The sequence below is a fragment of the Cyanistes caeruleus genome, chromosome 31 (genome assembly GCF_971803275.1).
Source record: "Cyanistes caeruleus chromosome 31, bCyaCae1.hap1.1, whole genome shotgun sequence".
In the NCBI taxonomy this organism is placed as follows: domain Eukaryota; kingdom Metazoa; phylum Chordata; class Aves; order Passeriformes; family Paridae; genus Cyanistes; species Cyanistes caeruleus.
Genome location: NC_141731.1, coordinates 2,818,544 through 2,833,325, shown reverse-complemented (window position 1 = coordinate 2,833,325; position 14,782 = coordinate 2,818,544). Strand labels below are relative to the sequence as shown.

At 54.5% G+C, this 14,782-nt stretch overlaps 1 protein-coding gene and 1 pseudogene across 1 annotated transcript; one reads left to right on the top strand and one right to left on the bottom strand.

Moving 5' to 3' along the window:
- Positions 1-1,169: 1,169 nt before the first annotated feature.
- Positions 1,170-2,280, bottom strand: LOC147648721 (uncharacterized; annotated as a pseudogene).
- Positions 2,281-3,559: 1,279 nt separating this feature from the next.
- LOC147648720 (uncharacterized) lies at positions 3,560-10,176 on the top strand. The gene is made up of 9 exons (XM_086866489.1): positions 3,560-3,601; positions 4,497-5,106; positions 5,276-5,339; positions 5,665-5,713; positions 6,724-6,833; positions 7,599-7,716; positions 8,109-8,208; positions 8,628-8,824; positions 9,731-10,176. The coding sequence occupies exons 1-9, from the start codon at positions 3,560-3,562 to the stop codon at positions 10,094-10,096; spliced, it is 1,656 nt and encodes a 551-aa protein (XP_086722615.1). The 3' UTR covers positions 10,097-10,176.
- Positions 10,177-14,782: the final 4,606 nt, after the last annotated feature.

The window sequence follows — 14,782 nt, the reverse complement described above, 5'->3', positions numbered from 1 at the left end:
GCCATTGAGCTCCCAACACAAACAAAGTTCTCCGCACCTCCCGGCCCGCCTTGCCCAGCCCTGGCTGCTGGGTGCCTCCGGCTCAGCGGGAAACTCTGGAGCCTCATGCACGTCTAATTAGGAGCATCAGTGCATCGCTTTGATTTCCCCCAAAAAAGGGAACCCGCCCTCCAAACCCCTTCAGCTGAGTGGAGGAGAGGAGAGATTTCTTGCAGAAAACTCCCAAAAGTACCAAAACCAAAGCGAAGTGAACCGGGACCCCCCAGCAGCGCCTCTCTGCCGTCCCAGCTGAAGCCCTCGCTGGCTGCTCCAGGCTGGAGCGGCACACTGGGAGCACTGGGAAGGGGCCCCGGCTCGGGGCGCAGCCCCCGGGGCAGCCCCACGGCCCCCACGGCAGCTCCAAGGCTCCGCCAGCCGGGATGGAACGTGGGACGGGGAGCAGGGGAAGGGACGGGGCTACCGGCGCCGAGGAAACACGAGGGACACCGGGGGCACTTCACGAGCATTTAACGCAAAAGATAAAATCATAAGGGAGACAAAAGCAACAGAACCTGTAGCACCATAGCACAGGGCCACACAAGGACATGTCCCACTGCAGTGGGGTGATGCTGGCCCGAGTCCAGGTACCCACCACAGCTGCTCTCTCACTGCCCTCCACAGCCACACAGGGAGAGAAAATTTAACCAAGGGTTCATGAGTTAAGGACCCGGGAGCATTTCCTCATCAAATGAAGTCACGGATAAAACAGGAGATTTGACTTGAATTTATTGCCAATAAGCTCAGAGCAGGAGAATAAGAAGACCCTTAAAAGCACCTTCCTTCCACCCCTCCCTCCTTCCAGCTCTGCATCCTAACCTGGCAGTGCAGGGATACAGGGAATGGAGCCATGGTCAGTTCATCTCCTGGGGCTTTTCCTGCTGCTCAGGGACAGGAGTCATTCCCCTGCTGCACTCTGGGATCTCTCCCACCAGAGAGGTCTCCAGGAACTTCTCCAACCTGAGTCCATTCCATGGGGAGCAGCCCCCTCACAGTGCTGCAGCGTGGGTCACTCTGCCACAGGGTCAGACCTTCCAGGACAGGCGGCTCCAGCAGGGGCCCCTCTGTCCACAGGTGTCCCCTGGGGTCACAGCCTCATCTCAGGCATTCCCCTGCTCGGGCATGGGCTTCTCCAGGGGCTGTGGGTGTATCTCTGCATTCTGGTGAATCTCCAGGGGCAGTCAATCTGCAATTCCCATTGTTAGTCTGTGTTCTGATGGATATTCCTGCCCCTGTGTTCATCCAGGTGCCCACAGGGAGTCCGGAAGATCTGTTTGGTCAAGGTTGAGCTCTGTGAGAAGCTCTTCCCACACTGGGGACACTCGTAGGGCCTCACCCCAGTGTGGATGTGCCGGTGCCTGATGAGGGTGCAGTTTTGTGAAGCCCTTCCCACAGTCAGGGCAGTGGAAGGGCCTCTCCTCTGTGTGAATCCACTGATGTTTGATGAGACTTGAGCTCATTGGAAATCTCTTCCCACACTCAGGATGCACCGGTGTGCCCTGAGGTTGGAGCTCCAGCTGAAGCCCTCTCCACACTCCCCACACGTGTAGGGCATTTCCCCTGTGTGTATCTTCTGGTGACAAATCAGATTGGACATCTCAATGAAGCTCTTCCCACATTCCCCACACTCGCTGGGGCATTCTCCTGTGTGGATGTTCTGGTGCCAGATCAGGTGGGAGCTGCGACTGAAGCTCTTCCCACATTCCAAGCACTTTCCAGGCTTTTCCCCTGTGTGGATCCTACAGTGGTTAATCAGGACAGAGATCTTCCTGAACCTCTTCCCACACTCCCCACACTCCTAGGGGCTCTCCCCAGTGTGAATCACCTGGTGCCAGATCAGATGGGAGCTGTTCTTGAAGCCCTTCCCACACTCCCCACACTCCCAGAGCCATTTCCCAGGGTGGATCCTTTGGTGTTTCCTCCACTTGAAGCTCCAGCTGAAGCTCTTCCCACATTCCAAGCATTTGTGGGGCTTCTCCCTGCCATGAGCTCTCTCCCCCAGCTCTGAGCTCCGGCAGGATCTCCAGATGCCTTCCTGGCACAGGGGGGATCTTTCCTCTTTGCAGCTCCCTGGGCTGGGTTTGCAGCCCCTCCTCATGCAGGATCTCTGGGGATTTTCCTCCTCTTCCTCCATCTGGCCATGGCTTGGGAATGACAAATCCTGATTTGGGGGTAAACAAAGTGGGAGTGCCTTGAAGTAGAGGCTCCTCCTGCCTAAGTCCATGTCTCGAGCTCAGCAGGAGCCTTGTGTCCATGAAAATCTCCAAAATATCAAGATTCAGCCCAAAAAAGTGTCCCAGGATTTCCCCATCTCTTGTCTTTCCTATTTGGGATTCCAGAGGTTTCCCTTCCCTGGGATGATGGGGGTCCAAGGGCTCCAGGGGTTCCCCCTCCTCTGGGGTCCTCCTTAGCGATGATCCAGGGGCTTTTGGGGGTCCATGGGGTCCCTTCTCCCCTGATCTCTGCTTTGAGATCCCAGGGATCCCAGGAGTGTCTCCTCTCCAGGCTCCCACCTCTCCAAGCTGCCAGGATCCCCCAGCTCTGGGATCGCCCCTCTCTGCTCTCCCCACTCTGGGGGTCCCAGGGGTTCCTCTCCTCTGCTCTCCCAGGGGTCCCCAGGACCAATGTCCTCCCCAGCCAATACTGGGCAATGGCCACGTGGACCCCAAAGATCCCCCAAGGGGCTCAGCTTTCGGGTCCTGCAAGATCCAAACCTACACACCCAGAGAAAAAAACCTCCCAGGGATGCCAGACAATATTTGGGGCTCAATTCCGCAATCTGCAAGTTCCAAACACACCCCAATTAAAAGACCCTCTCAGGGACCCCCTGACAGATTTGGGACCAGCTCCCCCTCTCTGCTCACCTGCAGGATGAGGTGGGGGCGATGGGCCCGTAGCCGGGGGTGCTGCGGACACAGAGGGCACTGGAACCTCCAGCTTCTCCTTCTATTCCTGTTCCTGCTCCTCCTTTTCCTTTCTCCCTCCTCCTGCTCCTCCTCCTTCCCAATCCCATCTCCTCCCCAGTTCCTGCCTTCTGTATATTTACAGTGAAGAATCTTGCTTGTTTTTAGAACTAGAACAAAAATTCCAGATGGAAGAAGCCTTGCTGGTTTTATTCAGCAGTATCAGTGACTACAGGTCGTGTTTGCTTTGGTTTGGTGCTGTCCTCGTTCCTCCTCAGTGCTCAGGCTGGGCTATGGGGTGTCCTTGTTTGCTGCATTTTCAGAGTTCCTCTTGGATCCTTTGGGCAATAGGCTGTGCCCTGGGAGGATTCTTTGTGCTCCTTTGTGACACAGGAGAAGCTTCCAGGCGGTTTTTGCGTGAGCGGCTGCTGTGGTGTCACAGGAGCGTTGCCACGTCCCCGTGGTGTTCCCGTTGCTGTGGGACACGGAGGCCTCAGTGTCCAGAGTGGCTCTGGGCGCCTGCTCGTTGCCAGAGGATCCTCCTGCCCGAGGCATTCTCAGCAGCCAGCCCAGCCCCTGACGGGTGTCCTTCTGTGCTTGCAGGGGTACAGTCTGCAGACATGTGCAGCGCAGCCAAAATGATGCAGCAAGTGGTTGCTGCAGTTGGCACTCTGTTCTCTGTGGCTTATTCGGGGTATTTTTTAACCCACTTGGCACGTAAGTTGAGGTTTTCCCTCGGTGCAGCCTCTGTGGCTTCGGGCTTGCTGTGTGCTTTCTGTTCTTCCACTGGAACAGAGTTGACTCTGTAACCAAATTGCCATGAGGACAGGGTTGGTTTGGGAGAGCTCCTGCCAGCAGCTGCAGCTGAAAAAGGGGGTGTCTGCAGCCAGCGGGGCGTGCACAGCATTTGCAATGAGGCCTGGGGGGGTTCTGTTCCCTCAAGCGGGGAGTCTGTGGCAGCGGAGCCTGGAACTCCCTCCGTTTGCTGCTCCAGCCAAGAGCTGACACAGCCCAGTATTTTGTGCTGCTCTCTTGCTTGCTGTGTGAAGGGCCTGTGGCTCCTGGAGGGATGCTGTGAAAGCAAAATGCTCTCTCGGGCTTGCCTTGCTCATTTCCCACCACAGGCAGTTTTTTCCTAACAACGTCTGGTTCACGTTCCCTCTCCCGTTGCAGGGCACCTCACGCGTGGATCCCCAGCAGCTCCTCCTTCGGTGAGTGGCAAAGGAAGCTTTGGTGTTCAGAACTGTGCAGCAAGTTGTGAGCTCGGCGTGTGGCAGCCGAGTGCCAGCCTGGGAGGCTGAAGGAAAGTTCCTGTCAGTGTCTTTGCAGCAGCAGCAGCAGCAGCAGCAGCAAAGAGATCCCTGGCAGTTTTCTCTGTTTCTGCTGAAGAGCTTTTGAAGAGCTGCAGGACTGGTTTTGCAGGCAGAAGATTGCTTGCTGGCTTTAGCCATGCTGGAATATGGAATTCCCAACAATAAGTGGCAATGTCGACTTGAGCCCATTGTTAGTTTGAACAGCTCTGAACCCTATTTCTGCTTAGTGCAGCTGGATGTGTAGCTGAGGATAAAGAAGGTGATAACTGAGATAGAACTTCTCGTCCCTCACGCTCCCGTCTGTCCACAGGGCACCAAAGCAGCATCAGCACCTCCTCTGGCTCCCTCTGCTTGCAAAGAGGAGGCCAAAGAGGAGGAAGAGAGCAGTGAACTTCCCGCTGTTCTGGGAGACGAGGGCGAACACCCCGCGGTTTGGGAAAACAACGGCGAGGCTCCCGCGGTGTGTGACAAGGACAGTGGACATCTCCCGGTGGGGGACGAGGATGGTGGATGTCCCCTGGTGTGGGATGAGAATGGCCAAGCTCCCATGGCATGGGACGAGGATGACAGCAATCTCCCGGTGTGGGATGAGGACAGAGAACATCCTGTGGCTTGGGAAGAGGAGGGTGAACCAGCAGCTTTTTGGGAAGAGGATGAGGAACCTGCACTGCTTTGGGAAGAGGACGAGGAACCTCCCTCTGCTCCTGAAGAGGACACCGAAGCTCCCTGTGCTGCAGGATCCTGGGCTGAACATTCTGACAGCAGCACAGCCCTGCAGCCAGAGGGGAGCGGGGAGTGGAGCCTGATGCAGCTGAGTACGTCTGCTCTGTTCCTGTGTGCCAGAGCAGGGTGCTGTGTGTGTGTCTCAGCATCAGCTGCACCCAGGGTTGCTCTGCAGCTAAATGGCACAGGGTCATTTATTGTCCTTCCCCAGCTGAGAGCAAGGGGCTCCCAGCCCCAGGGAGTGGGGCTGCATTCTGGCTCTCATCTGAGAGGGAGCATCTTCCACCTGGTTTCTTTCAGGGAACACCGTGAGCGTGGGGGAGCCTGCCGAGAAATACCTGGAACTGGAGCAGATTGGCCAAGGGTAAGTGCAAGGCAGTTACTTCTGCACAAGCAGGGCCCAAGTATTTTGCTGGTGCAGGATCCAGTGAGAAGTCAGGAGAGCTCCAAACCCCTTCAGACACTGGGGTACGATGCTGCTGCCTCTCAGGGCTGATCAGAATTGATAACTGTGGTCAGAAGGCACCTTGCATGGCAGAGGGCTGGTGGCTGCTGTGCTGTTGTTTGAAGGGTGGATGCACTCGGGTGTTCTGTGAACGCTGCAGGCAGCAGAGATCTCCTGTCTGGGCTGGCTTTCACTGCCAGGGCCTAAAGCGCTGCTTCTTTCTTCTCTGCTGTTTTGTCTCCAGGGCTTTTGGAACCGTTTCCAAAGGACTCGACAGGGCCACGGGAGGAGAGGTCAGTGTCAACACGCCCAGCACGTCTGGCAGCTCTCGAGGGCTTTCCCCTCTGCTGGGAGCTGTGGCTGGAGCTGTGGGGCCCAGCAGAGCTTTCCTGCACAGGCTGCTCCTCTGAAGGCAGAGCAGGGTCAGCCTGCAGAGCACAGCTGGGACAGACTTGGTCCTTCTCAAGTGCCCAAAGGAAGGCAAGGAGGGCAGCGGTGTCTGTCAGAGCAGGACACGCTGGCCTGGTCTTCATGTCTAAAAGTGTGAATGCATCAGCTGCTGGAGACTGAGGCCCAATTTACCTTCATCCCAGCCTCGGACAGGAACACTGTTTATCAATTTTATCATCCTGAGTTTCATCAGGATACCTCAAGGCCTAATTAAGGAGAGATCCTGCTTGGGCTCAGTTTGGGGTTTTAGTCCTACTGCAGCTGTTCCCACAGAGCCAGGGAGAGAAATGAGAAGATGGATGTGCAGAGCAAAGCTCTCTCCTAAACCCTGCAGCTGTGTTTGGGTGTGGTGTCAGTGGCAGCTGGGACAGGGATTATCTGAGCAATGGATGTGCACGTTTGCTTTGTTGTGCTATCCCAAACAGAGCAGGGACATTTGAAATCCTGGCCAAATGCCATAGAATTGCTAAAGGGTTCCCGGCTATTTTGCTCTGTGTGCACAGAAACAGAATTACCTCCTGCTTGCAAAATGTGTTGGAATAATAATCCTAAGAGTGCTGAGGCCATTTGAGAAGACTGTAGGTGCAGAGAATGTTGTTAGAGCTTTGAGGCTGACAGCTGAGGGAGCATTTCTGCAGAGCTTACAGAGCCAAATGTCTCTGGCCATGAGTCCTGTAACAGCCCCAGCGAGCAGAGCAATGGGCTGTGGGAATGGCACTTGCTGAGCTCTGGTGTCCCATCCCAAGGCAGTTTGGCACAGCCCGGCTCGCTCGCTCCAAAAAGACTCGCTCCGTGTTTGCTGTGGCCTCCTGCCACAGACTGCTCCAGTTAAAGGTCTGCAATGTCCCTTCAGGTGGCCATCAAGAAAATGAGTCTCAGAGGGCACAACAGGGAACGAGCTGTGAATGAGGTCGTGGTCCTGAAGGACAAGAAGAACCCCAACATTGTCAACTCTCTGGACAGGTGAGTGCTTCAGGTCTTCTCCCGTGCACAGGCCCTGCGTTCATCTTTCCTGGCATCCCCAGTCTGTAGCCTGTTCTGAAAATGCCTGACCCGGCCATATCTTCCCAGAACAACAGCCTGGCACTTCACTCCTTCCATGTGCTTTTGTTGCTTTGCTTTGGCTTTTTCTTCAACTTCACCCCATTTGCTGTGTTTTACAGCAAGTGCTGATAAACCCTGGTAGAAATTATTTTCCTTGGCTTCTTCTTCCCAGCCCTTTCCCATTGCTGCAGGTGACAGGAAAACCAGGTTCTTGTTTCCAGAAATGCCTCATTTGCCCATTTTTCCATGGCTTTGCCTATTTCTGAAGGGACTTTGTGCAAGGTTTTCCAAGCATTTGACTGCTTTTGCCCCAAGTGCTGCACGGCCTCCTCCCCTGGATAACTCTGGAAGTTGTGTTGCCTTGTTCCGGAGGGAATGGTGGAACTGATGAGTTCAGATGCTGAAGCAGGTGGGGACAAGTGTTGTGGTTCCACATTGAGCTGGGCTGTTGCTAAAGTGCATTTTTCACCTGCTTGCCATCTAAGGCCTCTCCTTTCTCCCGGGTGCCTCCTTCTCCTTTAGCCTGTGCAGATTCCAAGGCCTGTGCAGCCTGGCAGGAATGTCTCTCCATCTGATTCTGTCCTCACTGACAAGTGACCTGGGAACAAAACTCCACTCTGGGCTTTTCCCTGGGGGAATTGAGCAATGCACATTCATCTCTGTGCCATTGTTCTCCTCTTCCAGCTTCCTTGTTGATGGAGATCTCTGGCTGGTGATGGAATACATGGATGGAGGAACTTTGCAGGACGTTGTCAGACAGACACGCATGGCTGAAGGAGAGATGGCAGCTGTCAGTCAGGAGGTGAGGGATCCTGCTTGTGCTTCCCATGGCTGGGACACCATGGTCCTTCCAAAGAGGCTGTGAGAGCAGAGTGGCTCCATGCTCAGGCCCTTGTTTCTCTGTTGTTTTTATGAGCTGGAGAGGAAAGAGCCTCTGAAGTGAATGGCCTGCAAATATCACTGCATTTCTACTCTGTTCTTGTGTTCTTTCCTGCTGTTGTGGTACTCTCTGTCTTTTTTGGATCTGATTTCCTGTTCTCAGCTTTGCCTTGAACCTTTTGCCTGGAGCTTGTCTGCACTGCACTCCTGGGCTGTCACAGCAAAGTTGCTGCTGGCAGAATTCTAAACTGTCCTTTCTTGTGTGATATATTCCGGCCTCTGATTTTTTCCCTCGTGTTTCTTGTTGTCTCTCAGTGTCTGCAGGGCCTGGATTTCCTCCATTCCATCCGGGTGATCCACAGAGATCTGAAGAGCTCCAACATCCTTCTGGGAATGGACGGCTCTGTCAAGCTGGGTGGGTGTTCCTGGCCAGGCACGGCGCTCCCGGGGTGCGGCTGTGGGGCTGCTTCCCAGTGAGGGCCAGAGCCCCACAAGTGCTGCTGGTGGCACTGCCCGGCCCCTGCTGCCAGCTGAGAGCGGCTGCCCTGTGCAGAGAGCTCAGGAGAGGAGCAGGCTGTCAGGAGTGCCTTTGCTCTGGGTATGGCCCTCCCAGAGGGGCAGGAGTTGCAATCTAAAGCTTCAAAGGAAATCAGTAGAAGCCAAGCATGAAAGCTGAGGGCTTCTTTAAGGGCCCAGTTCCATCTTTCCTTGGCTACAGCCCTGAGCACTTTTCCAGCTGGATTCAGCACTGCATTCCCAGACTGAGAGTGGGGAATCTTTGTGCTTGGTTTCCTCATTGCAGCTGCCTTTGACAGTGCTTGTTTCTGTCCTCAGCTGATTTTGGCCTCTGTGCTCAGCTCAGCCCTGAGCAGGACCAGTGCAGCTCCATGGTGGGCACTGCTCACTGGATGGCCCCAGAAGTTGTGACCAGTTCTCCTTACGGCCCCAAGGCGGACATCTGGTCCTTTGGCATTGTGACCATCAAGATGGTGGAAGGAGAACCTCCTTACTTCCAGCAAACGGGGGCCATGGTAAGAGGCAAATTCTCCAGGCTTTGCAGAGGCCTGTGAGCACAGGGTGACCCTGCACTGGGAGGAGCAGCTGGAGGTTTCTGCACATCGCAAAGGGAATTCCCACAGCACCTGAGCCTGAACACAGACAAATATTCTGCAGTCTCCAGCAACAATTTGCTTTGGCATTTAAGTTGTTGCAGCTCTTGTGAGGATGACCCAAATACATGAAGCAAGTGCATCAGCTCTAATGTTGTCTTGTAGAAAACCCCAAACCAGCCCCAACACCCACACCCAAACCCAACAAGTTTTCTGAAGGAGTTTCTAAAAGAGGTTTTGTAGGATGAACTCTCCCTGGCTCTTCTCACTGGGAAACTATACTGAAACATGAAGATGATTGTTTAACATCCCCACAGTCTAACACATTTATTTCCTAGTCCAAGCTACTTTCTCTGTGTCACCAAGGCTGAGCTTTCAGCCACACAAACCTGCTGTTCCTTGCCTGGCAGTTTCTGGCATGGGGCAACAGGAATGCTTTTCCTTGAGGGTCAGTGGCACTGCAGAGATGCATTTGATGTAAGAATCCCTTGAAATAACACAGGCAGACCACACTAACTCTTGAAAATGGCCTGTAAAGCTGGTGTCTGTATTTGGAGAAGCAAAATGGGCTATTTCTGATGGAGGTTCCTACTGACAAAGTCAGCCAATGCAGTCGGCTCTGAAGGCAAGATCATTTGGATGTTGCAATGGCTGTGGCTGCACCAGGGTTTGGGTTTTTTGGCTGGCCCAGAAGAATGAGCTGTGAGCAGCAGCATCTGTGCCAGGGAGGAAAGTGCCCGGGGAGCTGGGGCAGAGAAAGCGGGCTGGATGTGAGCACGTGTGGGTGTGGAGGAAGCTGTCAGAGCGCTGTGTTTGCTTTTCCTGCAGGCCCGCGCTCTGATCCGGCAGAACGGGAGCCCGCAGCTGCAGGAGCCCAGGCGCCTGTCGGCTCTGCTGCGGGACTTCCTCGAGTGCAGCCTGGAGCCGGACGAGGAGCGGCGCTTCTCTGCCCAGGAGCTGCTGCAGGTGAATGCCAAGCGGCTGCGGGGGAAACGGCAGCGCCAGGGAGGGCTTTTCTTGTGGGGCCCCCCTCCCATCATCTCCAGTCCCGCTGCTTTTCACACGCAAAGCCAGCAGAATCCTCGCCTGCTTTGGCTTGGCAGGCTCCTGTCGAGCTCATCTGGAGCTGGTGCCCCGCCACGAGCGGGGACATCTTCAAGCACATCAGGTGGCTCAGAGCCCTGCCTGACCTGAGCCTGGATGTTTCCAGGGAGGAGCCACCTCCCACATCTCTGGGCTCCCTCTCTCAGTGTTTCCCCACTCTCCTGCTACAGCAATTCTTCTTTACATCTAATCTGAGCCTGCTTCCCTCTCTTGACTTTCAAACCATTCCCCTTTGTCCTGTTTCAACACAGCCTGTGAGGAACTTGAGTCTGGAAAGTAACAGTTCATTTCTTTCTTTTTTATCCCTTGGGCAGCACCCATTTTTGTCATCAGCCAAGCCTCTCTCCAGCCTGACCCCTCTGATCACTGCAGCAAAGCAACTGAGGGAGCAGCGGAGAAGATGAAGCACAGGAGGCCAACTTTTCATTATAGTAGTTAGGACAAGTTATGTTAGTTATGTTAGTTAACACTGTTAGTTAGTTAGAGTAGGTTAGGACAGCCTGTTTGTTATGGCAGTTATTTGAATAAAATCTCTGTTAAACCTCCAGTCCCTTGAGGTGTCCTGTCCTTCTCCCGCTGTGACTCAGCTGCCCGGAGCACTGCGAGGGGAGAGCGGGCCCAGCCTCGCCCAGAGCTGAGCCCCAGCAGAGCCTGGCAGAGCCCAGAGCAGCCTCGGCATCTGCAGAGTCAGCCTGGAAGGAGGCGCTTGGAGCCTTCTGGGCTGCAGCCGGCTCTTGCTTACAAACTGTGTGCGCTGGAAAACGCCTCTGGTTCTGCAGGAGGGCAGAAGGGGCCCGGGGAAGGCCCAAGTGCTCCATGCAAGGGAAAAACCTGCCCTGTGTTTGTGATAAAGAACTATGTTGTTGTTGCCCTTTGCTATTATGTGCTGGCTTTTGCAAATTATTATAATCAGAACGATTTTGATATAGCACAGTTTGTAATCACTTTTAACTGCTTTTGATATAGTAGTGTTATAAATGACTTTCAAATTTCCAAACAATCAAATTTAATTAATTGATAACATAGCTTAATAAATTGGATACAAAATAATAAAAGAATAGAATTTAGTAAAAGAATACAATTTAGTAAAAAAGAGATACAATTTAGTAGATATATTCAGATAGATATTTTTATATATATATATATATATATATATATATATGTGAATATAATTGGCCAGTGGTTACAAATGCTTAAGGCATAAGCAAAACCGACTGGGGTGTAGGGGGGACGCTTCTCACCTCACCTCACGTACGAAACAAAGCACTTCAAGCTAAACTTATATACTGTATGCTTATACATATTCATTAATGTTTCCCATAAGTTTCCTCCTTTTTCTGATTTTACTGACCATTTATTTTCTAAACTACATCCTGTACCTTAATTTTGACATGTAACATCTGCAAAGGGGTGCATCTGCTTTATAACACTGATTCTTGATCGTTTCTAATGATAACTTTAGTAACAGTTGCAATTTAAGTAGCACGAATCAATTCCATTTATTACACTGGGAATGGGGAACCCCTGCACTTCCATTTCCGGGCAAACCCCCCTTCCTGGGCACAGAGACCCCCTTGAACTTTCATTTCGGGGCACTGGGAACCCTGGAACTCCCTTACCCACCCCCAAAAACCCCTGCACCCCCTTATCTGGAACCTGGAATCCCCTGAACACCCATTCTCGGGAATGGAAACCTCCCAGAACCCCCATTCCTGGGCACCAAAACCCCCCTGAACCTCCATTTTCAGGCACTGGGACCCCTTGAACCGCAGAACAGAGGAAGGGATCCCCCTGAACTCCCATTCCGCTGCAGCAGGACCCCCGTGCACCCCTGTATCCAGGACTGGAACCCTCCCAAACCCCCCATCCTCACACCCTGGGACCCCCCTGCAGCTGAGCCAGGCTGTTACCCCCCTGCTTTGTTGGTTTAACCCAAAGTTATCTCCTCCCCTGCCCTGCCCATCATTGTATCCCAACCCCTTTTTCCAGCACCTTCCCTATCAATCTTGTCCACCCTGCCCCTTGTTCCCAAATGTTCCCTGTCAATCCTGCCTTATGCCAACCCCCTGCTTGGACGTCCCCTTTGGAAATCCCCTAATCCACAGCACCCCATTGGTCCATGTGTCCTATTCCCCTCCCCAGGATATCCCTCACTGGTTGAAGTTTTGTATCCACCCCTGGGCCCTCCCCATATATAAATTGCTGTACACTTGTGTTCTGTGTCTTTTGTCCCTGGACCCTTGGGCGGTTAAACCTTTCTCTGAACCCCAATATAAAAGACCTTCCCCCCATTCTTGCCTCCACACTGTGTCTGACAGCTGTTAAGTGCTGTAGAGCATTGCTCTAAGCCACACCTCGGGTCATCCTGCTCCTGAGGTGTGTTCCACTCCTGGCGTGGAGCTGAGGAAGAGCTGACCGGCCTTGGCACCATTTCACACCCAGCTGATCCCAGTGTGTCCCCACTCTCTCCCAGTGCCCTCCAGCGTGTCCATCTCGCTGGTGCCCTTGAGCTGGAGCCAGCAGCTCCTGGTGCTGCTGGAAACTCCCCCGGCAATGCGGGCTCAGCTCCAGCTGCCAGGTGGAGCACGGCAGCCTGGAGCACCCCCTGAGCCGGCACTGGGGCATGGCCCGGCCCCCACAGCGCCGGGGGCAGCGGGGGAGGCACTGGGGGGGCCCAGAGGGGGATTGGGGTGTGCGGGGAGTATGGATGTTAACTATGAGCAAAAGTAGGGAGCGCAGTGCCTGTGGAATAGCAGGCTGCATAACTTTCTCAGTCCCGCCTGAGAAAGTGGCCTGGGAAATCATGGGGAGGAATTAAAACAATCCTCAGAGACAGAAGACAGCCTTGCAGGTGCTGTTTGTCAGTTTCGTGTTTTCTTGCAAGAGAAGGTCGAGGGGTGGTGTACCCCACTGACCAGTGATGGTGATGTGTTAGTTCACTGACCAATAAGTTTTACCTTTCTGTACTTTCATGTATCGGTCTATAAAAAAAGATCTGAGGTAATAAACCTTAAGAGCTCTCCTGTTCAACTCACAAGAGAGTCTGTGTTGTTCTTCTCACCGTTCCCAATAGAGCGACACTGGGAGTAACTGGGAGGGAGTTTGAGATAGACTGATTTAAACTGGGAGAGGGGTTTGTGGGCCAAGAATGGCTGAGAAGGGGATTAAAGGTTATTGGGGAGGGTGGGATGGGGTTCTGGGGGTCCTGGTGGAAACTGGGAGGGAGTTTAGGGGTGCTGGGTGTCACTGGGAGGGATTTGAGTGAGCCTGGAGGGACTGGAAGGAGATTGGGGATTGGAAAGCAGGGATTGGGATGAGGTTCATTGCACTGGGAAGAGACTGAGAGGGTTCCTGATGAGTCCTGGTGGGGCTGGGAAGGAACTGGGAGGGGGTCCTGGGGCTCCTGTGGTGGTGAGGGGCAACTGGGAGGGGGCTGTGGGATCCTGATAGGGACAGGAGGGGCTTTGGTGGATCCTGGGGAGGCTGGGAAGGGACTGGGAGGATGTTTCAGAGGTCCTGGTGGGGTGGGTGAGAGTGGAAGGGTGCTTGGAAGGGCTTGGGGTGTCTGTGAGAGGTTTTAGGGGGGATCCCGACCCCTGCAGACTTCCCAGAGATGCTGCTGTACACTGCCCGCAGGAAGATGCTGATATGGATCGAGGGCTCCATGTTGGGCTTCGTCTTCCTGGCACTGGGGCTCAGCTTCTGCCTGCACAAGAAGGTGAGGGGGGGTCCTGGGGGTCATATCCTCCCTCTCCCGGAACGTGTGTGCTCCCCCAGGGCCCCCAGCCCAGTGTCACCCCCTTTTCTCTGCCCACAGAGCTCCTGAGCTGCTGGCAGCCACAGCCCCTCCCCATGGCTTCAGGCCCAGCCAGCATCCCCCGCTCCATCCCTGGGCTGATTTTGGAGGGGTTGTGTGTGTCCCCAGCCCTGCTGTCACTCTGCCCCCGGCCGGCTGCTCCCAGTGTTCCCAGTAAAGCTTCCCAGTTCGCCCCTGTCCCATTTATGGGGGGCAGTGGGGAGGGACTTGGGGAGACCCCATGGGGGTACCCTGTCAGGGACAGATGCTGCCCCAGGTTGGATCAGGACCCCCGTGTGTCCCCCCGATCTGTCACGCTGTTCTGGGGACTCCTTGGGAGACACCAAACTCCAGCATGGCACCCAGCAAACCCTAAAAAGGGCTGGGACCCCTGAAGCCACCAGGGAAATTTGGGGAGGGGGCACATGGGTGGTACCTGGACCATGCCAAGAGCCCAGTGCTGCCCCAGCCCAACCTGCCCCGGCTCCATCCTGGCTCCTCCTGTGGGATGTGAAGGAATTGGAAAAATGGGGATCCAAGGCTGGGCGCTGGGCTCAGGGGAGCAGAAGAGATGGAGGAGGAGGAGGAGGGCAGAGGAAGTAGCGGGAGAAGGGCTGGAGAGGAGAAGGAGGCAGGATGAAGAAGAAGGAGGAGTGAGACTAATCCAAACCCAATATGGAGCTCCCATGCGCCCCTTGTCCTCTGCACTTCCACCCCTGCCCCACTGCCGCCCAATCCATCACCCCACCCCTCTGCTTGGTTTTGGGAGTTCCAGGTCCCTCCTGCTCTGAGCCTCCCATCCCCCACTTCACTCAATTCTGGCAGCTCCTGGCAGCCTTTTCCTGGGCAGAATCCCAGAGTTTGGGAATTATGAGGTGCAGTTCTGGAGGAACGCCGCGGTGGTGTCGATGGCAGGGGTGCCACAACTACCCTGAAGAAGCCGTCCTGAAAAGGACTGTCCAGGGGCACAGGCACGTCCT